This window comes from Malaclemys terrapin, chromosome 14 (assembly GCF_027887155.1).
Source record: "Malaclemys terrapin pileata isolate rMalTer1 chromosome 14, rMalTer1.hap1, whole genome shotgun sequence".
Lineage (NCBI taxonomy): Eukaryota > Metazoa > Chordata > Testudines > Emydidae > Malaclemys > Malaclemys terrapin.
In genome coordinates, this window is record NC_071518.1 from 2,547,108 (window position 1) to 2,575,064 (window position 27,957).

At 41.1% G+C, this 27,957-nt stretch overlaps 1 protein-coding gene across 5 annotated transcripts in view; it reads right to left on the reverse strand.

Annotated features, from left to right (window-relative positions):
- NFAT5 (nuclear factor of activated T cells 5) overlaps positions 1–27,957 on the reverse strand; it is a 154,597-nt gene that overhangs the window by 23,860 nt on the left and 102,780 nt on the right. For all 5 annotated transcript variants that reach the window (XM_054048565.1, XM_054048566.1, XM_054048568.1 and 2 more), the window contains 6 exons: positions 27,398–27,588; positions 21,145–21,317; positions 17,088–17,222; positions 16,816–16,868; positions 11,808–11,940; positions 6,809–6,886 (listed from right to left, as the gene is read on the reverse strand). In XM_054048565.1, the coding sequence (XP_053904540.1) occupies positions 6,809–6,886; positions 11,808–11,940; positions 16,816–16,868; positions 17,088–17,222; positions 21,145–21,317; positions 27,398–27,588 (763 nt within the window). The remainder of the gene's footprint in view (positions 1–6,808; positions 6,887–11,807; positions 11,941–16,815; positions 16,869–17,087; positions 17,223–21,144; positions 21,318–27,397; positions 27,589–27,957) is intronic.

Sequence of the window (27,957 nt, forward strand, 5' to 3'; positions counted from 1 at the left end):
GTACAAAGCTAATTCTAAATCCCAATGATATATGGGTTAAACACAAACAATGGTGTGTTCGTTCACAATCAAAGGTATATTTCTTAAACTTTTCAACAAAATTTGGCTGGGAGAATGAAACCCAACAGAAGAAATTGGGAGCACTTTGAAAAAGTAGTAAACTATCACAATATTTCTTTATGCTTAGCTCCAGTATTCCTTTAAATTTGTACTTTCTCAACCAATACTGCACTATTTAGGTAGTTATGTAGCACAGTCAGCACAGTATCTGGAGACTGACACCATCACCAACAATTTCAGAATAAATTTAGTATTATAGAGGCAATGTCAGATATAGAGCAGTTCTTTAGCCAGAGTCCCAAACCTTGTGGGTCCACACACATGAACACCCTTTCCAAGTTTTAAAGGGTGCCCTGAGATTAAACTCTAGTTAGTTGGTCTTCTGCACAGCACTGACATGGGCCAGAACTCCAGCATTCTTTCACAACGTTACAACTGTGGATTTGATGTGGTTTTTCTTCTTCAATAAATGGAAAGGTTAACTTTGGAATGGAAAGAATCCCATGAGTAATGTGCATAAATATCCGTGAGAAATAGTAAATCCTTCAGTGATGAGCATGGCAAAGCCTGGCAGCTAGTTATGTAACACTATGTGTAAAGCTCAGTGGATTTGTCCCACTCCATTTGGCAGGGATGCCACTTACAGAGAACAATAACTGCAAAGATTAGTAGCAAGTAAGAGGATTTAAATAGCCAGGACACATAACAAAGGGGAGAGAGAAGGGTATAAATGAAAACAGGAATGGAATCATGGGCTCAGTGAATTGACACGTTCAAGACATTAATGGGCATTTGGATTTATGAGAGAGTTTTTCTCTAAGGTCCTTTGCATTGAGAGCTCCAAGATACTTTGCATAAGTAGTGGGTTAAACATTCTTCCTCTGTTAAATCATTAACAACCTCAGTAGAAGAAAGTAGGATGTTGTTACTTTTTATAATATAAATATACATTGCATAGGATTGCTGTACACAGATTATATAACTTCAGAGCCTTTGCCCCTTCCTGCCCTAAAACAAAATTTACCCATCCCACCTACGGTACCAAGCTTGCGCATGTAGCCATAATGAATATGTCCGTTCTAGGACTTTTTGCATTGTTCGTATTGCAATGGTGGAAGTGTTAGTTTAAACTGGGTGCAGGTGTTTTTTCCACTATGTCATCACCCTTCTCAATGTAGGGTGACAATGACAGCACCCCATCTACACAAACAATTCGACAACCATTTCTTCAAGTCATTTGTACCATTCCCTGTAACTGATGTGCAATGCATTCTGGGGTGATCCAGTCTGAATGTACCTAGATGCAGACAACAGCTCTGCACTACAGAGAATAATCCTGAGTTGGAAGTGGATTTTAGTGTCTATAAACCAATAACCCCAGAAAGGGGTTAATAGACTACGTTGGGGGTAGTGCCAAACTACAACTGCTTAAGCTGTCAACTAAATTCAGTAAGGACAGGATTACGGTCAAGGACTCAAAGGAAAAAGTAGCTTCAATCCAGGGCTACTCAAACGACAGAAAATGCACCCCTTCCTCAGGGCTGGAAGAACCTGGATAGCTAGGGCCTGAGACAGCCAAACAGAGGAAATTTGATTGCTGATAGGAAAGACCTGGGCAAGTGAGTCAAGTGCTTTTGAAGAGCCCCTGGAGAGGTGAACTTTGGGGGCGGGGGGGGGGGGGTGTTTGGATTTTTCTGTTTATTTCTCATGCCTTAGACAGCTGTGTGTTATTTAGGGATGGCCCAGTTTATGAAATAGTTTTGCAACTGAAACTGATCCCAGTTCACATCAGACCCAATGGACTAAGCCCCCTCTACTCCCCTCCCCCCCCGAGGGAGGGACCTTTTTACTGGTCATTTTCAGAAAGGACCTAGAACAAGTATTAAGATTTTGGTTAACTGCTCATCCCATGTGGCATTCCATTTTTGGGGAGCTGTAGGTCAGTGTTCCCTCTAATTTCTCCTACGCATATGCGGAATGAATTTTGTTATGTGCACCAATATGGAGATGATGTGCGACACATCACCTCCATATTAGTGCACATAACAAAATTCATGTGGCGGGGGTGGGGCGGAGAGTTTGGAGTGTGGGAGAGGGCTCAGGGCTGGGGCAGAGGGTTAGGGTGTGGGGGTGTCAGGACTCCAGCTGGGGGTGCGGGCTCTGGGGTGGGGCCAGGGAGGAGGGGTTTGGGGTGCAGGCTGCCCCGGGGTTACAGCGGGGAGAGAGGACTACCTCTAGCTCTCTCTTCCCACAGCAGCACCTGGGATTGGGGGGAGAGGCGTCTCTCCCCGCCACGGCAGCTCCCGGGGCTGTGGCTGTGGGATAGGCGCCTCTTCCCTGGCTGCAGCTGGGGTGCCTCTCCCTCTGGCCACTGCAGGTCCGGGGCTTGGTTGTGGCTGGGGAAGGGGTGCCTCTCCCCTCAGTCACAACACATCTGGGGCTGGGCTGGGTTGGGACCGAGGGAGGGGCGCCTCTCCCCTCGATTGCGGCAGGTCTGGGCCAGGGCTGGGGTGCCTCACCCCCTGGTTGTGGCAGGTCTGAGCCAGGGTTGAGTTGGGGCAGGTGCCTCTCCCCCTGGCTACAGCAAATCTGGGGCTGGGCTGGGTTGGAGCCAGGGTGCCTCTCCCCTCGGCTACAGCAAATCTGGGGCTGGGCTGGGTTAGGGTCAGGGTGCCTCTCCCCCCGGCTACAGCAAGTCTGGGGCTGGGCTGGGTTGGGGCCAGGGTGCCTCTCCCCCTGGCTACAGCAGTTCCGGGACTGGGCTGGGGCTGGCAGGGAGAGGCACCTCTCCCTGCCACAGCAGATCCAGGGCTGGGAGAGAGACATCTCCCCCTGTCACAGCCCTGAGCGCCTGTGCGGCGCTTAATAGGTTGCTGCGCAACCACACAGATTAGAGGGGACTTAGATGTAGGTGATGAATAAGATTTTTTTTTTTTTTTGGCTCCTCTCTTTCTTGTGGAGAAAGAAGAAAAAAAAAACATGGAATCATAGAAACGTAGGACTGGAAGGGACCTCAGTAGATCATCTAGTCCAGTCGCTTGCACTGAGGCATGACTAAGTATTTTCTAGACCACTCCTAACAGGTGTTTGTCTAACCTATTCTTAAAAACCTCTAATGACAGTGATTTCCCAACCTCCCTAGTTAGGAAGTATTTCCTAATGTCTAACCTAAATCTCCCTTGCTGCAATTTAAGACCATTATTTCTTGTCCTGTTCTCAGTGGTTAAGGAGAACAATTTATCACCCTTCTCTTTATAACAACCTTTTACATACTTGAAAACTATCATCATGTCCCCACTCAGTCTTCTCTTCTCCAGACTAAACAAACCCAATTTTTTCAATCTTTCCTTGTAGGTCGTTTTCTAGATCTTTAGTCATTTTTGTTGTTCTTCTCTGGACTTTCTCAAATCTATCCACATCTTTCCTGAAGTGTGTTGCCCAGAACTGGACACAGTTCTTCAGTTGAAGCCTTATCAGTGTTGAGTAGAGCAGAAGAATTACTTTGTGTCTTGCTTACAACACTGCTGCTAATACATCCTTGAATAGTATTTGCTTTTTTTTTTTTTTTTTTTTGGCAACAGCATTACATTGTTGACTCATATTTAGTTTGTGACCAACAGTAACCCCCGGATCCTTTTCTGTAGTCCTCCTTCCTAAGTAGGCATTTCCCATTTGTGCAACTGATTATTCCTTCCTAAGTAAAGTACTCTGCATTTGTTATTGAATTTCATCCTAATTCAGACCATTTCTCCAGTTTGTCAAGTTCATTTTGAATTCTACTCCAGTCCTTCAAAGCACTTGCAACCCTCCCAGCTTGGTATCACCAGTGAACTTTATCTGTGTCATTATCCAAATCATTATGAAGATACCGAATAGCACCGGACCCACGACAGAGCCCTGCGGGACCCCACTCACTATGCCCTTCTAGCTTGATAGTGAACCACTGACAACTACTCTCAGAGTACACTTTTCCAACCAGTTGTGCGCTCATCTTAGAGTAGGTTCATCAAGGCTGCATTTCTCTACATTGTTTATGAGAAGGTAAGACAGTAACAGAAGCCTCACTAAAGTTAAGATATGACATCTACTACTTCCCCCTCAACAACAAAGCTTGTTACCCTGTCAAAGAAGGATATTAGGTTGGTTTGACATGATTTGTTCTTGACAAATCCATGTTGACTGTTACTTACTACCTTATTTTCTTCTAGGTGCTTATAAAAAGATTGTTTGATTATCTGCTACATTATCTTTCCGTGTACCGAATTTAAGCTGCCTGGTCTATAATTTCCTGGGTTGTCCTTATTCCCCTTTTTATAGATATATACTATATCTGTCTCTTTTCCAGTCTGCTGGGATCTCTCCTGTCCTCCAGGTGTTCTCAAAAATAATCACTAATGGCTCCGAGATCTCTTCGACCAGTTCCTTAAGTATTCTAGGATATATTTAATCAGGCCATGTCAACTTGAAGACACTTAACTTATCTAAGGGCAGGTCTATACTAGAAGTGCTACATTGGCATAACTACAGCAGGTCTAGAGAAGACACTATGTGGATGGGAGAGCACTCTCCCGTTGGTATAATTACTCTACCTCCATGAGAGTCAGAAGCTATGTCAGCGGAAGAGTGTCTTCCGGCGACATAGCCCCAGTGTGGACAGCGTTTAGGTCTCTGTAATTCGTATTGCTCAGAGGGGTGGCTTTTTAAGCAGTAGTGTAGACTGCCCTAAATAATTCTTAATTCATTCTGTTCCAATTTTAACCTGAGGCCCTATCCCAGTTACACTGATGTTCACTATGTTAGTCATCCTATCATTGTTAACTTTTTTTGGCAAAAACTGAAACAAAAAAAGCATTTAACACTTTGGCCATTGCTGTGTTTTCTGTTATTGTCTTTCTCTCCTCACTGAGTAATGGGCCCACCGTGTCCTTGGTCTTCCTCTTGCTTCTTTGTGAAATATTTTCTTAGTACTCTTTAGGTTCCTAACTATTTTAATCTAATTTTTGCCTTGACCTTTCTAATTTTGTTACTACATGCTTGTGTTGCTTTTTTGTATTCATCCTTCCTAATTTGACCTAGTTTCCACTTTTTGTATGACTGAGATTCAGTGTTGTTGATGATCTCCTGGGTAAGCCAGGGTGGTCTCTTGCCATAATTCTTATCTCTCCGACGCAGTGGGATAGTTTGCTCTTGTGCCCTTAATAGTGTCTTTTTTAAAAACTGCCAACTCTCATGAACTCTTTTTTCCCCTTAGAATTGCTTCTCATGGGATCTTACCTACCAATGCTCTGAGTTTGCTAAAGTTTGCCTTCTCTAAGTCCATTGTCTGTATTCTGTTTTCCTTCCTACTATTCCTTAGAATCATGAACTCTACCATTTCATGAACATTTTCAGCCAAGCTGCTTTCCACTTTCAAATTTTCAACCAGATCCTGTTTGTCATAAAGGTTTTTCAAAGTCTTTCCCTACATTTTCCCTGCAAGGTTAAACCTCATTACATATTGTTCCGTCCTTGCTGATTGGTCAAAAGAGTGCATTTGGTTTCTAGGCACATCAACTGCCAAGGCCCAAATGTAAAACTATTAACTTTAAATATCAGCTTTGTGATTTTAACCTGGAGCTATGGATTCCTATCAAACTTGTGATCACATTGTTTAATCTGCTCTCCTTTCAAACTGTCTTCATCAGAGCAGGTTACGGAAATTTCCATTAACCGTGGCACACTAGTTTTAACAAATGAATAGAAATGTCCCCCTCCTTTACTATGTTCCAATACATACAATTTAAATACACCTCCCACTTCAAAACCGGATAATTTTGCACTTGTATCTCATGAGCCAAGTGACGCAAACGTCCTGATTAAGCAGCATTAATCACACAACAGACAGTGGAGGGAATGAGTGAAAAATATTAGAAATACACCTCTACCTCGATATAACGCGACCTGATAGAACACAAATTCGGATATAATGTGGTAAAGCAGTGCTCCGGGGGGGTGAGGGGGTGGGGGGGGGGAGGGGAAGAGAAGGGGCCAGGGCTTGCGCACTCCGGTGAATCAAAGCAAGTTCAATACAACACTGTTTCACCTATAACACGGTAAGATTTTTTGGCTCCCGAGGACAGCGTTATATCGAGGTAGAGGTGTAGTAAGTATACTCAACTTCCCCAGTGAAACCAGATATAAAAGCTCTGCTAGGCAGCTACAGAACAGCCCCCACTCTACTTACAATATGGTCACAATGTAACTTCAACCCCTCTTAAGGTAATATCCAAAGCTAGAACGTTAAGAGGGGGTTGATGCTAAACTTAGTTCTTCTTAGTCTTTTAAAATTTTATCTTGCATAAATTAATTCTCTTATATTTTCTAAATTCCTTGTAATAATTCCCATGTTAAGTGTGTAAGTGACAGAAACTTCATTTTCTCTCATCCTCATCCCTTGGAAGCATATTAAAGAAAGAGTGGAACATAGGGCAGTATACAGGAAGAGTCCAGATGGATTTTTTAAAACTTCTGAATGGTTTTTGCTCTATACTAATCCATGTTTATTTATGTATATAAAAACACTGTAGTTGCAAGGTGAAGTCTTCAAAGTCAGAAAAGAAAAAGAAAAGTTATATGCATAGAATCTAATGATATGATCACAAACTATTTCTATGGGACCCCTAGCTCCTTCAGTGTACAATCTGGACAGGAATGATGGAGGAAGTTACAGCTCACTCATTAACAACATTGATAAGAATCAATTTAGTACCTTTTATAGCCTCTTCAAAAGAACAAGGCTGTGCTGGGCTGGAGATTTCTTTCTTCACATTAACATTCAGAGTACCAGCTGTTGAGACAAAAGACATTGCTGAATCTCAAGTATGTTGAAAGCATTCTCACAAGAAATGGCTACTTACCTTACAGTAAAACTGTGGGTCTTCAAGAGGTTTTACCCATATATATTCCACTTTTGGTGTGCATGTGCCCAATGCACTTGAGTTCAGAGTCTTTTGGCCATTAATGTCCATTGCAGGCCATACTGGCACCCTGAGTGTCTTACTGCTTCTAATGGAGGGCATAAAGGGCAGGCCACCCCAACCACCTCTCCATTTCTTCACCAATATAGAACCTATATCTTTTCTGTCTCCTTGGTAGCACAGAAAGAGGGCAGGTTGTGGAATAGATATGGACAACACATCTCAAAGAGCCAAAGCTACTGTAAGTAAATAATTGTTTCTTCTTCGAGTGCTTGTCCATATTATACATATATATATTTATATTTTCCACTGTTGGAGACTCAATCAATGACCTAGATGACAGGAGGTGGGTGCCAGCAATCTACCTAAAAAAATTATTCCAAGAAAGCCCTACCAAAATAAGCATCAGATTTTGACGCTTCTACTGTGTAGTTATGCTTGGTAAACATATGCATTTAACTCCACGTAGCTACCCTACATGTCTCTCTAATTTTTCTCTACCCCTATACTGATTGTGCTTCACATTCCCCCTCACCAGATCTCTCTATCTCAAAGACCAAGTGCCCTCTTTTAAAGGTCAGCTGAGGTTAGTGGACCAGTCACAAGTGTACTGGCCCTGCTCTCACTTAAAGGGTCAATGGCACTCTGACATACCCTCAGAAGGCTTTTAAAAAAAAACATTGCAACTGTATGGTGTGAAAAATGTGAAATACACATGAACTGATGATCAGAAAGTTGAGGTGCATACTAGGATCTGTCCATCTCTGAGATATCACATCTGGCTGGGGAGGCAATTGCACTGGAGGTTGGATGGAGATATTCTTCTGGTTTGAGAACCAGAATTGCCTCAGCCATGCCTGAACTACCATGACTATTCTGGCTGAATCCTGCCTGAGCTTCATGAAAACTCTTGGGATCAATAGAATTGGAAGGTAAGTGTACATCAGTCCTGGGGATCAGGGGATCAGAAATGCATCAGACAGGGATGCCAGACTTGGTCCTCCTCTGGAGCAGAGCTTTTGACACTTTTGTTTTCTTTGGTAGCAAAGAGGTCTATGACTGGATGACCCCACTTGAGTGGCCTTCACTGACCATTTGTGGTCACTTGCAAATAGTCTGCTGAGATCTGCCAGCACATTCTGTAATCCTGGTAAGTATTTCTGTCAGACTCATAGAAATTCCATAGACATACACATTCATGACAAAGAATCTGCTCCCCCTTGTTTGTTTATATAAAAAATTATTGAAGTGTTGTCTGTCAGGAATTGACTTATTCAACCTTTTAGAACTCAGAGGAAAATCGTGCAGGCCCGATGAATGGCCCTTAGCTACAAGGTATTTATGTGAAGCCAGGCTTCCTGAAGAGTCCATATGCCCGATGTCTGAGGATTGTCCAAGTGGACTTCCCACCCCAATGTGAAGGCATCTGTCACCAATGTCTTTGATGGCAATTGTGGAGAGGACACTCGCAAACTTTGAGAGTCTTTCCACCAGCTTAATGACAAGTGGTGCCAGCTGGTTCCGAGGGCAGTGCGGGGCCCACAGCGCCACGGGGGGCAATCCTGAGGGCCGGATCCAAAGCCCTGAGGGGCCGGATCCGGCCAGTAGTTTTCCCACCCCTAGTCTAGACAATACTCAGTCCTGCCGTGAGTGCAGGAGACAGTCCTATGATTCTATGTGTACAGGCACTCAAAAAAGAACCCATACAAAATACACAAGACACATTAGTTACATATTTCCAGGTCAAATCGGTCCTCATAAAATACATCAGTTTAACAATCATTCAGTAATTCACTTCTACTATCACATGAGGCCAGAAAACAATCAGGATAAATTCAGGAGGAAAATGTTCACTTACATTTCCTGACAAGATTACATCTTCTAATACAGATACCAAATAAGTAAAAGTGAAAAATAAGGGGAAAAAGTCTTTGAGTCATGCAAATGCTCCTGGAACCCTCTTCCCCATAATACAAAGAGATGGTGTACCATGAATACTAGTAAACACATTTTACAACACACATATGAAATACAGTTTTTGTGGCGCTGAATATAGATATTCTTTGAAGGCAACATCTCCAAACAGAAGACTCCCTTTGGGTCACTGGGCCAAAGACCTGAACACTAGACTGTACCCAAGCTCATTATAAACTTTGTGTGATCATTAATATTTTACCAAAGTTACTTTAGACATTCAACATAGGGAATAAATTTCTAGCTCTCTTCTCTCACAGTCAGATGATGTAAAGCTATCTATCCATTCTACTGACAGCCATGTTGTCTACAAGTAACAGGTAGACCATGCATTGGGATTTTCAAAGGAGCCTAAGGGAGTCAGGTGTCCAACTCCCCTGAGTTAAAAAAAAAAAAAAAAAAAAAAAAAAAAAAAAAAAGAGTATCTCAGCCTACGGACTACAAATAGCTGCACTGAAGGTTTTCATCATAGCAAAGCTTTTATGTCTTTTTAACAGGTTTACAGTATATAATCTCTCAGGCATTTGTAATTAATGTATAACTCCAATATCTAGCTGCCGCTCTCAACATTTCTCTAATCTTAATGTTTCACATAGACCATATTCATGAGAGTTCTCCTTGAATTTCTTTGCTCAGCAGAAATAGCAATGAGAGACATAGGACAGCAAGACATCAGGTTTTTATTATATTCTCATTTTAAAGCATAGAGAATAACACACAAAAGTCCTATGTATCAAGGTAAGAGTACATCCCTAGTGATGACATTGCTGAATCTATTACATCTCTCCTTGTTCTCACCCTGATCGACAGAAAACAGAAGATGAGACTGACAGCTGATCAAATATATATATATAGCACTAAAGTGAAGAGCTGTAGGTTTACTAGTTAAAATAATCATTAACTAGCATTTCAGAGGAATTTTGTGTCTAAAGACTATGTTACCAGCATGGGAATACCAATGAGCCTCATATTCACTCCCAATGTAAGCACAATTTTCTGTGCACACACCTGTGTGAACCCTGTTGTGTTATGATGGCAATTTTCTGTCCATTGCAAAATTTGTCCAACTAGGATTTGCATATTAAAATTCTATCACCTGCATGCAGTTATTACTGCACTAATGAGTGCATGTAACATGTGGGAAGTGCAGTTGAAGCCTCACTGAAAATGAGATCCAATACATGTAAGTCTGGGAATAAGAGAAATTGTTACTATCTCTCTCTAGAGGTACTTCCTTACAGTCACAGGCTTGTACAGTGGCGCTAACAGAGCTTGCACGACTCTTACATTCACCCTTTGTTTTATGCTGACTATGCTTCTGCTCTAGGTGTTGAACTGTAGCTATGCAGAACTTTTCATTGCCCTTTTTGCCATTACATAGGAGATCCCCTTGCATGACAGCTTGACCTCCCCGTATAAACAGAAGTAAATAAAATCACATCCCCTAGGAGTACCATTAAGTTGCATATCTTATTTCTGCAGTGTAAGAGCTCACAATGTATAGGTCATATTAGTGAATTATGGAACATCAGTCATGTAAAATAAATTCACATCTGATTCCCAGCCTAAGACAGTCAATAGTTTTCAAAGTTAAAAATAAAAAGAATTAGCAGTGTACTTCTGAAGTTTAATTTTCATTTCTAAATTGAACAAGCAAGCTGGGTACTGTATTAGAGATTGTGGCATCAAAAACAGAAATATTTGTATGATTTGCACCCTTCGGTCTTTCTACACAGAATGTTTGGTGCTATTTATTTTGCTATATCTTCCACTGCAAACACCTGTACCTTCGCTTGCCCTGCAGCTTGGGGTCTTCTTTTTTTGAACTTCTATAAACCTGAAATTGATACTACTATGTGAAAGCAGCAGCCTGTATCTGGCTGGGATTCCCTCGCTACATGCCATAACAAGGATGGAAGTTAACCCTTCAGACCTCATTACTTGACAGAGCAGATTTTGCTAACAAGAGGAGCGCCTAGAATATTCACATTTCTGATGCCAATATAACAAGTAACTAGAGAAATTTTGATAACCTGCAATGATCAAAGTTTACTGAGACTGAAGTAAAACATTTTGATAGTCAGTTAAATATTGCACAGTCTACGAGAAAACAAAAGCCTTTGATTTTATTTTATTTTTGAGTAGTGACGAAACATTTGCTCCCTAATTCTTCCTCAAGTCCCTTTCCCTCTTTGGTTACCTGTCTGCCATGGGTAGGGTCTCCTCATCCTTTGCAAGCCTTTTCACCGCAACTAATACAATTGCTATTTGACTTCGTTCTGTGCTTAGCCTCCTGTTAGAGATGAATGTTAGGACTCAAGATCCAGGGTGTAGACAGCTGAGCCCTAAAGCTAACTATTTGCGTTCATGACACCCCTAAGGGTGGCTCTCCCAGTACTCGACAGCACACACCATCATCTTTATTGCAATCATGACGGTTACTGTCCCTCCCTATATTAGGGTCTGGGGAACAGAAGAGTCCTCAGCTGAGGGAAGGATCCAGAAGCCTTTCAAAGTGCTTTGGCCAGTAGAGGAACTGTCATGTTAGTGACTCAAAACATTCTTCCTAGAATGCCTTGAAATTTCAGAAGGCTGCTAAAGCACCCATATGTGCCACTTATCAAAGAAGAAATGTCATTGTAATGGTATATTATTACTGAACATGTATATTTGTTGAAAAGCCTATTACCCAACTTCACACAGCTGCTACCCTTGTTAGCCCCTTTCTCTCTGCTTCAATATTCAAAAATTAAAACCAGAAAAGATCTTGCAGGCCATGTTGTCCATTCCCTCCCCGCATGTCTTCACTTTACGTACATGTATCTGGAGTGTATGTAAATGACTGCACATCATGTGATCTTCCAGCATTGGTCACCACATATATCCCCACAGAAACAGATGAGGTTATTTTCTGGTCATGATATGGTGGCACCTTCACAATAAGATGATTCTGTATTGCAAGGAGAGAGAGTTCATATTAGAAAGATTTCTTCATTATTTTAATTGCAATGTAAAAGGTAACTATTATCCATCCAAAGCAAGCCAAATCAAAGCAAGAAATGGACTAGCACAAACACTAGCAAATACATTCTAGTAATTTGGGGAATGGATAGCTCAGTGGTTTGAGCATTGGCCTGCTAAACCCAGGGTTGTGAGTTCAATCCTTGAGGGGGCCATTTAGAGAACTGGGGTAAAAATCTGTCTGGGGATTGGTCCTGCTTTGAGCAGGGGGTTGACTAGATGACCTCCTGAGGTCCCTTCCAACCCTGATATTCTATGTTTCTATATTCTATTCTAAAAGAAAACCTGTAAGAAGTGCAGGGGGGAAGGTGGTGAAGCTGTGCTTCTGTTAAAAGAAATGGACAACCATGTGGAGCTGAAAAGGACACTGGAATGTTCTGCCTACAATGCTTATTTGTAACATATAATGTAAATGGAGCGGGAAGAGTGGGAAAGACATACACATACCCCCTTGAACTCCGGCCCTGATTCAGCAAAATACTTAAGCATGTGCTTAACTTTAAAACCTGTGCTTAAACCCCACTGAAGTCAAAGAGAATTAAGTACACGTTTAAGTACTTTGTTGAATCAGGGCCTCTGTACTCAATATGAGCAGAGGTTCAGGTTCTGGCAACTCAGGCAAAGAGAACCTGAGTACAAGAGTCCAGTACATCTCCTGAATTCAAGATATTTACCATTTCATAGGTACTGGCAAGTTATGTAAACACAGAAGATATGAAAAAGAGAAAAGGAAAGACAAGGCAAGGGGCAGAAGAGTCAAAGGGCTGCCGTATTCATTTGTACTTCCCTCTAGTCCCTTTTATTCTGCAGCATTACAAGAGTTTTATGGTAATTTTTGCATGGAAGGTTTCAGTCATTTCTATCGCCTACCCTTTAAAGATAACATATTACGTGAATGCAGCAAAAAAGTCCTGGTAAATAAAAGCTCCCAATTCAGTTTCCTAGTATTTGAAATTCTTTTTGCTCAAGAACATTTGAATGAGTATTTGCAAGAATGTTCACAGAAAGTAAAAGTGTCACACAAATATTTGCTGGAGTATATTCACACCAGATGTGCTTTTGCAGCCATTTGGAAAAGATCTTTTAATTCGCACAAAAAAGAGTCAAACAATTACAGACAACAAATAAATGTGTAAACACCCTGTGACGTTGCACTCTATATGATTTTATGAAAATATGTTAATGATCATGAATATAATGTAACTGGAATATGCTTCATGCAAAAAGTCTCTTGTAAGGTTTCACTACAAAGCTTATAATCTACTGAGTATGTTCATCCTATTGTATGAATGCATCATTCTTATATCTGAAACTAGAAATATGAAATATAACTCTGAGGTCCTACTGTAATTATGCAAAGTGTGGGCCATTAATGGTGGTTTGGAATCTTGATGGCTCTCATTAACCGGAACAATTGACTGTAGACGGCTCTGTTTACTTGTAAGCCTTCCTGTGAGTCAGGAAGGCTTGGGGATCTCACAATGACATGTGATCATGTCACCTGAACTGGAATCCATCTTTAACCTGGTGCTTTTCCATTAAGAAGGAGGGGTGGGAACCCAGAGAGGAACAAAGGTTTCCTGTCTTGTGCAAAAGATATATAAGGGGGTGGAACAGAACAAAGGGGGCTGCAGTCATGAGAAATCCCCTAGCTACCACCTGAGCTGGAACAAGGACTGTATCAGGGGAAAGGATTGGGCCCAGACTAGGAAGGCATCCAGCCTGTGATAGAAGCTTACTGAAACATCTCTGAGGGTGAAATTTTATCTATGCTCACTTTCTTACTGTATTAGGCTTAGACTTGCGTGTTTTATTTTATTTTGCTTGATAATTCACTTTGTTCTGTCTGTTATTACTTGGAACCACTTAAATCCTACTTTTTGTATTTAATAAAATCACTTTTTATTTATTAATTAACCCAGAGTATATATTAATACCGGGGGTGGGAGAGAACAGCTGTGAATCTCTCTCTATCAGTGTTACAGAGGGCGAACAATTTATGAGTTTACCCTGTATAAATTTATACAGGGTAAAACGGATTTATTTGGGGTTTGGACCCCATTGGGAGTAGGGTATCTGAGTGCTGGAGACAGGAACACTTCTTAAGCTGTTTTCAGTTAAGCCTGCAGCTTTTGGGGGACGTGGTTCAGGCCTGGGTCTGTGTTTGTAGCAGGCTAGCGTGTCTGGCACAACCAGGCAGGGCACTGAAGTCCCAAGCTGCCAGGGAAAACAGGCTAAGAGGTAGTCTAAGCACATCAGGTGGCAGTCCCAAAGAGGGTTTCTGTGATCCAACCCATCACAACCTGTTTGCAAATAGTTCATGAACAGAAAAAGTACTGCTGTTAAATACATAGGTCATCCAGTCAGAGAAATGAAATGTCAGGTGATGTGGGTAATTAATCACACAGTGTGAATAGCAAATAAACATCAGCAGAAGCAATCATGAACAATCCACAGACCAACATTTGTTCCCAAACTATCTGTCCAACCATTAGAAATAAGAAATTGGTAAAAACTGTGTTTGTGGGCAATTTACCAACAGAAAAAAAAAATGACCAGCTCCCGTCAGTACTGTTTGCAGTATTAATTCAACCTACAAGCCACCTAACTGTATGCAAAGATTAAGTCATTAAGTCAAAAGTGTAACTAAACTAGAAAAAAAATTCAGCCAGACACAAAGAGCATAGAGAAGATACAATGCTTTTCCCCCATTGATAACACAATAACTCCCCAGTTGAAAGTCGTGGGCAAAATTTTAGATCCTTCCTTTTAACTATGTAATATGTACTATAATCTTTTACCAACTATTACATAAGGAGTCTCATTCACTGGCAAAACTGAGAAGAGAGTATAGCAAAGTAGTACCATTTTACTCACATATAGGTTCCTTGTATTTTCTGCTTATTATTTGTGTGTTAACACAGACAACCTGTTCTACGAGCTGTGCAAGTTATTTCTGTTAACCTTGCACAGCCAGCAAGAGCAGAATTTGAGTCATTACACATTTTCATGTTTACTAAGTTCCCATTCTATTTAGTGTTTTATACCACACAGCCATCATTGTGGTATCTAAGTGCCCAATTACAAAACCAAGTTACATTTATGCAAACCCACTAACAATGGGGTTGCTTTGGTGTCACTAAGGGCATAATTTTGTGAATGGAACCTTTATTTTTCCTTATAACACACCATAAGGGAAGATCCTAGATTAATTGCCAGTGCCACAAACTCCGAGGGGGGAAAAAACCACTTAATTTTACTTGCAAATGTAGCCTAATCTGGACTCAATAAGAGAAATAACTTGCAAGTTCACAATGCTATTTTTCTTGTCAATTTTTGGACTAGAACTGCACTTTAAATTCTGTTTTTGAAGTTTTAAACAAACTGATGTCAAAGACATCATTCCATAACATTTCTTTAGATTGCTAGGGATAATAAATAATATTCTTTCCAGCTAAAACCCAGTTTAGAAATCCCTTACAGCCAAGTCTGAATAAGACAACACTGCATTCTAAGTGAGTTTACACATCACACAGTGGGGCCTTCTGCAAATCACCCCTTAGCTTTGCCTCAGTGAGCCTTTAGTTAGGTTTTTGTAAAGTAGCTTCTTCATTTATTCTAGATGGGTTGAGTCCTGTTACCTCAGAACATTTATCTTATGAAATGCCACAGTACTTCTGGTTAGCTAGTGCACTCAAGCAGCTGGCCCGCAAATTTAATCTAGAGGGCAGTGGTAACAGGGAACCTTCAGCAAAAGGTCCTCAACTCTGGCAGTCCAACAACAGAATCAATGAATTTCAGGATCACATTACAAAGTTACCTCTCCTAGGTCCTTCTGGTGGAAGAGATATAATCTAGAGTTTTAATTTGAGGGTGTGTGTAGGGCTGTGTGCTTTATTGTAAAACTGAACATACCTAGAGCCATAGGTAGTCCTGTTTTACAGAAACGGAAATATATTTTAAAAAGACTAGGTAGGATAGGGAACCAACTGAGGATAATCTCATCCTTGGGAAAGGGGTATGGAATGCCTCGTAGAAATATCCTTGAAAGCAACAATCCCAATGAGAGCTTTTTTTTTTAAATATAAACACACTAGTTGGGGTGGAGAGGGACTCCCACCAAAGAAGAGATTCTCTATGTCATAGAGCTTCACCTTCATGCTCTCTCTTTCTGGGGCTTAGTATTTTCCTTTACTAAGGAGGGCAGCTAAATTAAACATGTTTCTGTACCTTTTTTTATGCTGTTTTTCAATCTTAAAATTGACTATCTGCCTTAGTATTTGTGAGTTGGCAAAAGTACAACCAGATACTCAGTTTTGACAGATGCTTTATGTGTTAAGAAATTATTACCCTCTATTAAGTGCAAAAATCTATGTTAAGGGAATATTAAGATTGGAAGTCTGAATGGACAAAAAAAAATCAAGTAGTAAGTAAAATAAGTATGTAAAATTACAGATTGTGCATGTGATAAACACATTGTTTTTCGTTTTTTTATTTTTCCCTCAAAGTTAGCTAAGTATTATTCTTTACTTGTAGTGCTAACTGAAAATGGAACTTTAGAGTAGAATATCTTTCTTAACATTAACAATTACCACAAAACTATCATGCTTCCAGTATATAGTATGTGAAATCATACTAGATACAATTTCCTTAATTATATTCTTTGCATTTTATGTATGAAGAGCAAGCCTTCCTGGTCTCTACTGGCCAAGACAATAGAACAAAGCTAAGAATCAAGCTTTTATTTTGAGTGATGATGCAGGGAACATTTTCAGATATTTGTATACAATGCTTGAGTAAGTACCTGATGAAATAATTCCATGTCTATTTCAGCTTCTGCTTTCCAAGAGTTTTCATCTGATTTAAAGTAAAAAAAAAAAAAAAAAAAAAAAAAAAGTAACTTTTATTGCACATTTATACAAAACTAAAATATTATTTTGGTGTCCTCAATAGAGTTGCTATAGTATTTGCTGCTTCATTAGCTCTTAAGAAGTGGAACAAAACCAAGTAGTAGGATTTTAAACCCAAATATGTCCTCCTTTCCTCAGCCCAAGCCCCTGTATTTTTCACACTGACCAGAAATATTCTCTTGGAAGATCACTTTTGTTCCCTTAAGAAAGTTCTTGCCAATCAGAAAGACTTCCTCTTCCCCCTTCACTGAACAGCTGTGCAAACTTTTCTTGAGGATCTCTGGCACGCCAGCTGGTTGAGCTACAATTGGAAGGACAAGCAGTTTAAAATAGAAAGGAACACTAATAGTGCTTGACAAAAAGGTATTTCCCTTTACATAATTTCAAGCAAAGATCAAAATCATTCCAAACCTCTGCCTGTACTTACACAACAGATTACAGAAGTTGGCATGAAACTTAGGAACTATTTGTTTCCAATATTTCATTACACATGGTAGAACAGTTGTGACCTGTAAATTCTCCATTTGGGTGATACGTACCCCAAAATCACTAACAAATTATGCACATTCCTTTTCTCATGAAGAGGAAATCATAGATGATTAAGAATGGAAGAGACCTCAGGAGGTCATCTAGTCCAACCCCCTGCTCAAAGCAGGACCAACACCAACTAAATCATCCCAGCCAGGGCTTTGTCAAGCCGGGCTTTAAAAACCTCTAAGGATGGAGATTCCATCACCTCCTTAGGTAACCCATTCCAGTGCTTCACCACTCTCCTAGTGAAATAGTGTTTCCTAATATCCAACCTAGATTTCCACCACTGCAACTTGAGACCATTGTTCCTTGTTCTGTCATCTGTCACCACTGAGAACAGCGGAGCTCCATCCTCTTTGGAACCCCCCTTGAGGTAGTTGAAGGCTGCTATCAAATCCCCCCTCACTCTTCTCTTCCAGAGACTAAATAAGTCCAGTTCCCTCAGCCTCTCCTCATAAGTCATGTGCCTCAGCCCCCTAATCATTTTCGGTGCCCTGTGCGTGAAGGAGATTGCAAGGAATGGCACAAACTGAACTATCTGTAGAAATTAAGTTCAGGTTTCATGAGTGCAACCAGCACAAACCATTAGTTTTACAGTAAAAGAGACAGCATCAACTTATTTTTAATTGACTAGTTTTTTAAATTCCACTTTCAGTTTAAAATTCCAGTATGGTCTGATTTAAAAACAAACAAATATTAGTACCTTTTGTAAAGAGCTTTCTGCTTCTCTACTTATCAGCATCTCTTTAGCAAGAGAAAAACTGAGTAATTATCTGATCATATATGGAATCATTTAATCTGATCATACAAAATGTGCTTCCAAATGCACAAAGTAAACAAACTGGAAAAAAAACTGTACTATTCTAGTCAACTATAGGAGTCTTAAGTCTTACAGTAAAGTGAGTACAACTTTTTTCACACAAAAATATTATTTTCAAGTTGTTAATGTCCCTTTAAGGTAGTAACAGTTATCTAATGATCCACTAATATATAAGCATGTTATTCATTTGGACATAAAGCAAAACTATTGCTGAAGCTGATCATCTATTTTTAGTTTAGAAGCAGCAAAAAAAGTTTTTGCTTTGCCTGAACAACTACAGAGGAGAAATCAAACACTATTGTTTTGCTTTGTGTCTTCTCCATATGCAAGCAGATCCACAAGCAAATCTAAACACCTACAGGCACAACTCAGAGACAGCACAAAATAGCATGTTCAAGTCCATAAAAAGTTTTTTTTATGACAAAGCTTACTCAGTTCTGTGAAACTGAAGCCATAACACATTTCAGTAAAACCATTCCCATAGTACCTTTACTTTTATTACATTATTGCCACTCTCTTGGCTGACACACTGGGGATTGAACAGATGACCTCCAGAGCTAAAAGTGTGAGCTGCTAAAGTTCTGTAGCCAAGGGCTGCAACAACTCTCATCCTCTGTGAATCAGCACCGAGGAGGACTCAAACACACACTCACCAATGAATTACAATTACACAGGCCCTCAATTCTCTGTGAATCAGAAGCCAATGGCAATATATATTTTAATGTACGTATTAAATTTTGTCCTTGCTGTGATTTATTTCTATGATTCTCAGACAACTCATCAGATAAGATTGTACCCTCATTAAATAAAAAAATGGAGTGTCAACTGATAAAATAGTGAAAATAAATATAAATTATTGTAAAGTATTTTACTAACATTTTGGAGAACAGCTTACAAAAGCAATGCCTTCCCTTCTCTAGGATCCCAAGTGTCAATAGCAAACTTTAAAATAGCACTTTGACTGTAAACCTCTATTTTTTATAATTTATATGAAATTCCATTTCCCAATAGATTTCCTACCACCTTTTCTACACACAGTTTAAGACCTTGGTGGCATAAGGTTGCCAAATGAGGCCTATTTTGAGGGTTCATATTAGTCTTCTACATATTAATTATATACAAGGAACTGGACTGTGACCACTCCAAATCATGTTACTTTTGACCTTTTAAAAAGGACCTTTTCTACAAGGGTTACATTGGTTTGCTAGGTAATCATTAAATATCTATTGACTAAATCAAGGCAAAAACAGTGTTTAGAAAAGTTTTAATTGATTTATGCTTTGTATTATACATCAAAACTATTTAGATTCTGAACTCCTCAGGGTAGTGAATGTGCCTACTTGCGTGCCTTCTACAGTGCCAAGGACACTGCTGGCACTCTCACGGATATACCAGCAGCTTCCAGTTACACAGCCCTATACAATTAAACAAGAACATTTTTAAGCTTTATCTTAAGAAATGAAAGCACATACAAGTGCAGTAAAAGGTACATTGCAAACAAGTCACATTGTTAACATACCTGAAGTATAGGTTTATAAGCAAAAAGTAACTCAATATAATTGATATGCCACTATTCATCCTGTATGTTCATTAGTGCTACTTGGTAGGCTAAAGGTTAAGAATAGTAATACTTCTGTTAAAGGGAAAAGTGAGAAAAACAGGAAAATGAAATAAGGTTACAGACATGCCAAAAACAAGGAAATGTTCTTTGTATTGAGTTTGTTTTTTCCATGACATATTTGACCAATTATTTTGACGCACTTGTTTATAAAACTACAGATAAGTATACAAAAGTTATTTACATTATATGTATGTAACTAAATTTGCATACAAATAGGTAGTGGTAGTCTTTAAATAGTTAATATATTGGCATTAATGTAACAATCAAATCTTTCTCCCTTCTCCCTCTATATTTTGTATAGTTAAGGCAAACTTTTGTTTTCATTCAACATTCACTTTATTTCCCATTTAAGAGACCTGAAGTATTTAGGATCTCAGACCTCCAAACACAATAAAAAGTTGTGGAGAGAGAATGAAAGAAAAGAAAAACGCAAAAACGTATGGATGCTCTTACTCTCCATGGTCCCAAGGCTCCTTTCCTGCTGGGAGGAAGGGAAGAAGCTCCCCCAGTCCTCTTGCTGCCCCCACTGGTGGTGGCTCCCAGGAGGGAGAGGTTGCACAAGGAACGGAGAATAAAAGACATCCCGCCATTCTAGTACTGACATCTCTGGGACTGACTACATATGGGGTAAGAACCTCTAACCTTCTGCTGCAACCTATGGTTTTGTCTCCCATACTGTTCACTTTAATACAAATCTTCAGCCCACACACGTGTTTTCAATGTCAAAAAGAACATTCTAACATTCAGTGGTAAAAAAAAATTAATTTTCCATTGTCTTAATCAGAACTGAACTAACTTCTGACCTGATGAACTGCTGTAACTCTACAAAGCTGTCTACCCACTTCTACTCCTGAAAGCTAGGCGGCGACAACTACATTTACAATATAACAATGATGTTAACAGCCTGTAGCAGAAAAGGTTATTTCATTTTGTGATCAGCTCAAGGCAATGCGGTCAAAAATGTTTCAACTTTCAAAACCAGCATGTGGCTTAATTACAAATCAGAAAATTATGACCTAAAAAGGATTAAAAAAACCTGACAATGTTCCAAGGAAATTTCAACTCTAGGTTTAACAAGATTTTTGTGTTGGTGGATTTTGTTTGCTTTGTTTAATACCGAATATTATAGCTGGATTAAATGAAGCACAAAGGTTTATAGATGACTTGCCCTGAGGCAACACAGTGAGTCAGTGATTTAAATCAGATTAAAACCCAGCTTCCTCCGATTCCAATTTTTACTTTGCTACTTACTGCATAAAATTGGAGAGGAGGGTGTCTGGAGCGTTAAAGTTGAGCCATCTTGCCGAGTGATGTTTACACGAAACACCAATCTGGCACGGGTGCTTTTTTTCTTGGAACCAGCAATCCCTATTCGAGCTTCAACGTCTGCATTTCTCAACTTCAGTATTCCTACGCAATCAACCCTAGCAACACACAACATTAGAGTTAGTAATCCAGTAGGACTTCCAAAACTGCAACTATAAAACTTACCAGAACCTGGAGTTCAGTAGGTTTACCATCTCAATAAATCCATTCAGATTTGTTTACCGTGCAACAGAGTCAGAATTTTTTAATGCAGTTAGAGTCCAAAGCAGTTCATGTGCCTTAACACGACAGGGCACTGAAAACACATCTCTAAGTGAGTTATATCACCCTACCCTCTTCTCATCTCTGCCTGCTTTGTCCAGGAGATGAAGAAGCAAGGGAAAAAGTAGTGAGAAACTATGAAGACTGCAAACCTAGAGAACTTCACTTTACTCCATATTAACTCTGCCAGCCACTCAATTTGCCTCTGCAGATCCCCATTCCCCCACTCTTGGAGACTGAAAAGCTAGTTCTGAGGGAGTAATGCAAACTAGGGATGTGAAGGGCTACTTTACCAAAATTCTATCTCCACTCTAAGCTTCTTTACCAAGACAGTAATGCCTTGGCTGAAAGCACGAAGAAACTTCACATACTCACATGGTTGACTTATGGCTACTGGAATCTGGTGCATGCAAATGTGCAGTGCCTAACACAAAGGGACCCTGGTCCATGACTACGGCCCTTAGCTGCTAGAGTAATACAAATAAATAATAAGTAGTAGATGCATGTGTGCCCTTAGTAAAAAGGGCCCTACACAATATCAGATGTGGGCCAGCAGCATTCTGTATGACATTTCACCAGCTATTTAGACAGGCATTCCGTAGACATGGAATAACCCCCTCACTTTTCATTACATGGAAGAGACTGTAGTAGTTATGAAAGATCTTAGTTCTGACATGCAGGTTGTATTGTCCATCATTACCTTTGTGTGTTTCTGATGAATCGAAGAAAATATGCACAAGTGTTTCTGATGGCTCTTAATTTCAAAAGATTGATATGGAGAACTGCTTCCATGGGAGACCACTTGCCTTAGACCTTGCGGTCATTTAGGAGGGCTCCCCGGCTTATTAGAAAGGGGTCTGTTGCTCGAATCTGCATCGGTGGGGGCTGTATGAACAGAGATGCTTGGACATTGAATGGTTCTTTCCACCAGTCATGGGAGTGTTTGACAGTGGAGGCCATTGATAGTGGCTTGCTTAGTCTGGCCTTGTTCGGCGAATAGACACATTGAACCACATCTGCAGACACCTCATGAACAACAGGGAGTGTGGCGTCATGAATGTGCATGCTGCGATGTGTCCGAGAAGCTGCAGGCAATTCCAGTCGTCCATGCATGGGTAGATTACAACACCCAACGTTGGCAGGTGCACTTCTTCGAAGGACAGGACCTTGGAGAATATTCTGGGTGTGGACAAGAGGCCAGATGGGAGCACTCTGTACTGATAATGGTTCTGCCCAAATGTAAATTAAAGGAATTTCCTGTGAGACTGTCAGATTGAAATGTGGAAGTGGGCATCTTGTAGGTCGAGGGCGAAAACCAATCTCCTTGCTCCAGAGTTGGAATAATGGCTGCTCATGTGACCATCTTGAACTTTTGCACCTTCACATATCTGTTTAGCACCCTTAGACCTAGTATGGGTCTCCAGTCTCCCTTTGCCTTGGGGATCAGGAAATATCGGGAGTAAAATCCCTAGCCTGTGAGGAGAGTAGGGACTGGTTCTATGGCCCCAATGCACATCAGATCTACTTCCTGATGGAGTAGACTCTCGTGAGAAGGGTCCCTGAAGGGACGGTGGGCGTCGGGGAGGGATGTGAAGTGGATGGTGTAACCCTTCAAAATAATCTCCAAAACTCATTTGTCCGAGGTGATGTTCTCCCAACTCCTATGGAAGAGAGTCAAGTGACTTCCAAAGTGACGTGGTAGTTCTATAGATAGCAGTTGCCGTTGTTGCAAGGAATGGTTGTTCAGGGCCCTGACCAAAGCATCAAAACTGGTGCTTAAGAGGACAAGGGTTGAGAGATAGAGGATCAGGAAGCTGATGGCTTCCACTTTTGCATCCTGGATCTCTTATGTTGCAGTTTGTAATACCACTGTGACGGTGGGAACTGAGGTGTTTGGGATCTGTGAGGTGGTTGTGAGCCCTATTTTCTCATCTGTCCAGCTGTGTAGATTCCCAGGGAGCATAGCGTGGCTCTGGAATCCTTTAATGTGTGGAATCATGGGTCAGCCTTACCAGCGAAGAGTTTGGGACCTTCAAACAGCAGGTCCTCGACTGTCATTTGCACTTCCTTGGGCAACCCTGAAAGGTGTAACCAGGATGCCCGCCTCATTACCGCTGCCATCAAGACTGAGCGGGTCACTGTGTCTGCAGCATCCAGTGCCATCTGTAGTGCTGTTCTGGCTATTAACTTCCCCTCTTTGACAATGACCTGAAATTGTTCTTTTTGCTCCTCTGGCAAGTGATCAATAAACGTATTGAGTTACCCATAATTTACATAGTTAAACTTAGCCATTACAGCTTAGTAGTTTGAGACCCCGAATTGTAATGTTGCTGACGAGTGTGCCTTCTTCCCAAAAGGTCTAGCCTCTTCCAATCTCTATCATATGGGGTTGACTTGGCACGATGTTGCTTTCCCCGTGTGTTAACTACATCCATTACTATAGAGTTAGGTTGAGGGTGAGTAAAGAGGAAGTGAGGTCTGCCTCCTTGGGAGGGGGTAGGGGAGAGAACGTAACAATTCTTATAGACTCTTTTACACGTCAGTGTAATGGCGGCTGCCAGATTCATTTGGCAGGGTCCAGAAGCACCTCGTTAATTGGGAGGGCAATTCTGGAGGAGGAGGAGGAAATGTGGAGAATATTCACCAGTTTGTGATGGGAGTCTGTCACCTTCTGTAAGGGAATTTGAAGCTCATCTGCTAGTAAGGTCCGGAAAGAGTCTAAGTCATCTGCCAGCAATGGAGGAAGGGGCATCACAGCCTTATTTGGTGAGGAGGAGGAGGAGATGTTTGCTGGTGGGATAGTCTTTGCTTTGAGCTTGGCTTCCTGCCCCTCAAAAGTTTCTCTCTCAGGTTCCGGGGCTCTGGACATTGAAGCCATAGGGGAAATGTCTAGTGGACTCTCTCTGAGAGACACCTAATGCTTGTAAAGTGTGGGATCTGTACATTGCTCATGGATCCCAATACAGGCACTGAGGGGCAGGAGGGCATGGGTGGTCATGGTAGTCCCCACAGATGGCAGACAGTACCAGGCTTGAGGGTCAGAACAAGGGTGCAATTGGCAGGGCAGGCTCTAGTGTTTTTGCCGCCCCAAGCGGGGGGAGGGGGGGGAAGGAAGCCGTGATCGTGATCAGCGGCAGCTCTACCGCCGCTTCATTCTACGGTGGCAATTCGGTGGCAGGTCCTTCGCTCTGAGAGGGAATGATGGCCCCGCCGCCGAATTGCCACCGAATGGCCGGACATGCCGCCCCACTCTTCATTGGCCGCCCCAGGCACCTGCTTGCTATGCTGGTGCCTGGAGCCGACCCTGGCAATTGGGGAAGTCCCGCTGTTGTAATGGCGGGCCACGCTGTGAGGCCAGAGAAAGATAATCATCCTGCTCACTGCCCGACTCCTTGCTAGAAAAGGGTGGTGCTGACTGGGGTTCTGAGGGTAAATGGCCCAGTGCCTGTGGGGATACCTAGATGTGCTTGGTACTTGGACCCTGGTACCAAGTAGTGGGGATTCCAGTTCTTCCACAACCACAAGGTCCCCCAAGAAATGGAACTCCTACGGTATCATTGATACGCTCAGTACCATCAAGGAGTGCCAGTGCTGACTTGTCGGAACCGACTCTTGTTTATGTGAGGAATGCTCCAATAAGGGTTGCTTTGACACACTCAGTGCCGAAGATGGTTTTGTCAGTGCCTATCTTTTAGAGGTGGTACAATTTCTGTCTTTATCTCTGGGAGGCGGGGCCATTGCTTCCAAGCCACTGCCCATGGGGTCTTTAGGCCCGGGGAGTCAGTGATATTGACTGAGGTGGGCGAACACACTGGGGATCCCCTCTGGCTGGCCAACAACTAGGTTTAAGGGCTCAGAGCCCTTTTTCTAGCGGCTTTGCAGGAGAGAATCAGCCTACTTTTTTTTGCAATTCTATCCCTCTGCAGGATCAAGTTCTGGGGATGATCTCGGTCTTGGAGAGGTTTCAGGACTGGGGTCAGCTGGTGGTTGGAGTGCACCCTCCATGAAGAGAAGTTTTAACTTGAGCTCCTGGATCTTAGGAGATGTCACCTCATCTCTGTGAACTTCTGCAGAATAAGTGCCTCTCCAAGACAACAGACACAATGAGAATGCCTGTCCGTTACTAGAATTGCCCCATTGCAGGAGAGGCATCTTGTGAAGGTGGCGGAGCCAAGCAGGTGATTGCCCACAAAAAACGCGGGAAAATTTTAAAAGAAAAATTTCTCTTTTCTTAGAATGGAAAAACAGAAACTAACTACTAAAAGGAAACAAAAAACTCCAAGCATAGCTACTATTTATACTAAATGCTATCAAGAAGGAAGAGACTACTGCTCATGCCATTTGAGGCCAAAGGCGGCTCATCCGCGCAGCACTAGATAGCCTCAAGGCAGACCACAAGGGAGGAAGGGAGAGAGGACGCACATATGGGCTGAACAGCCACTGCTACCTAAAATCTCGGATTAGAGGTTCAGGGGCACAAATACACCTACAGTGAAGCACCCATAGGGACACTACTCAAAGAGAATATATGGTCTAAGATGCATATACAATTGTTAGATATCTTCTACAGACAAAGAACATGGATGTGAAGGCTTCTCTTATGGCCAAACAATACTTAGTTTAGCATACCTATTACTAAGATTGCTTTGAAAAGTGGGGACTGTTGGGGTGGAATAAACCAACTCCCTTAACATTGAAAGCTTGCTCTTCTACTGGAGAGAAAGAAAGTCAGATTACTGAATGGAGTCTTTGCAAGGAGATAATCACTCAACAGTAATAATTGTAGTGAATAGTCTTATAGACAGTGAAGTGGTTTGAGAAATGCTCAAGCTATATGAAGAAAAAGTCAGAATGAGACATAACACCAGAAAAATCTTTGCTGCCTAAAAATCTTTATTGAAAACAGAAGGACAATGGCCAAGAAAAACTAGTATCACAAAACAGCTGATCATCTTCTTTGTAAAGAGCCAAATTTTGGAATAAAAGAACAGAGATTGACAGTAACTGTAGGACCCGTATATATACACACAGCTGCAGACCATGTCTTCAGAGGTGTGCATGGCATTTTGTGTTATCTCATAGGGCTGTCTTGAAAAAATACCAGTTGGCATAAGAAGGGATAAAATAAAGAAGCCAGTATTGGTAATGAATCTGATCTACTTAAAAAAATAATAATAAAAAAAAAAAAATCTAGTGATATTTCCAATACATTTAAAGAAGCAGGGGGAGGTGGCATTGACAACAACAATTTGGAAACTGATCCTCTTAATCATCCCTTAAGTTTTCTTAAATCCAAATTGGGACAACTGTCTCTAATCACTTCCTATTCTTAAAATCTCTGTTGTAATAAAGAAATATCAGAAATAAGAAACAGATTCCTCTTTGCCTGGAAAGATAACAGCATCAAATTAACAAAAATAATGAGGAGTCCAGTGGCACCTTAAAGACTAACAGATTTATTTGGGCATAAGCTTTCGTGGGTAAAAAATCCACTTCTTCAGATTTATGCCCAAATAAATCTCTTAGTCTTTAAGGTGCCACCGGACTCCTCGTTGTTTTTGTGGATACAGACTAATACGGCTCCCCCTCTGATAACATCAAATTACACCTTCAAACTTGATTCCTGAAGCAAAAGAAACTCTTACTGCAGTGGTTTTCAAACTTTTGTACTGGTGACCCCTTTCACATAGCAAGCCTCAGAGTGCGATCTCCCTTATACATCAAAAACACGTTTTTTAATATTTAACACTATTATAAATGCTGGAGGCAACGCTTGGTTTGGGGTTAGAGGCTGATAGCTCGCAACCCCTGCGTAATAACCTTGCAACCCCCTAAGGGGGTTTGAGAAACCATTTGAGAACCCCTGTCTTACTGTTTCATCCCAGAAAAACAGTGCAATCCAAAAATAATTACTTACGCAAGTGTCATGTTGTTGCTAGGGTCAAGGCCAACCTCTATAACTGTAGTACCCTCTATGTCCACCTCTTTGCAGGGAGTAGTGTTTCGCCCAGTTACTCTGCAGGCCTGGTAGAACCCATGTGGCTTCACTCGACCAGAGTCATTACCCACAAACACTTGCAGAACTACTGGCTCATTGTGACCTTCCAGCTAGAACCAAGCAACAAGAAGTAGATAGTAAATTGATCTTATAATTTATTATGAAATCAGACATTTTAAAAACATACAACTGATCTGCAATATTTCAGTTAAAAGATACACTGAACCTCCAAAAAACTGACTGAGAGTAAATGAACAATTTCCAAGGAGGGGGGAAGCAGAGAATTTCTATATAATTTACAAAATGGCAGACTGATGTTTTGTTCTTGTTAATATTACATTGCTTAGATTGTAGCCTCAGGAATTCCAAAACCCGATTTATTCTTCCATAAAAAATATAAAGTAAACAGCAACTAGCATTCTCACTTAAAATTTATGATCAATGTTGATTCACTGTCAAAATATTTTATGAATAAAGGC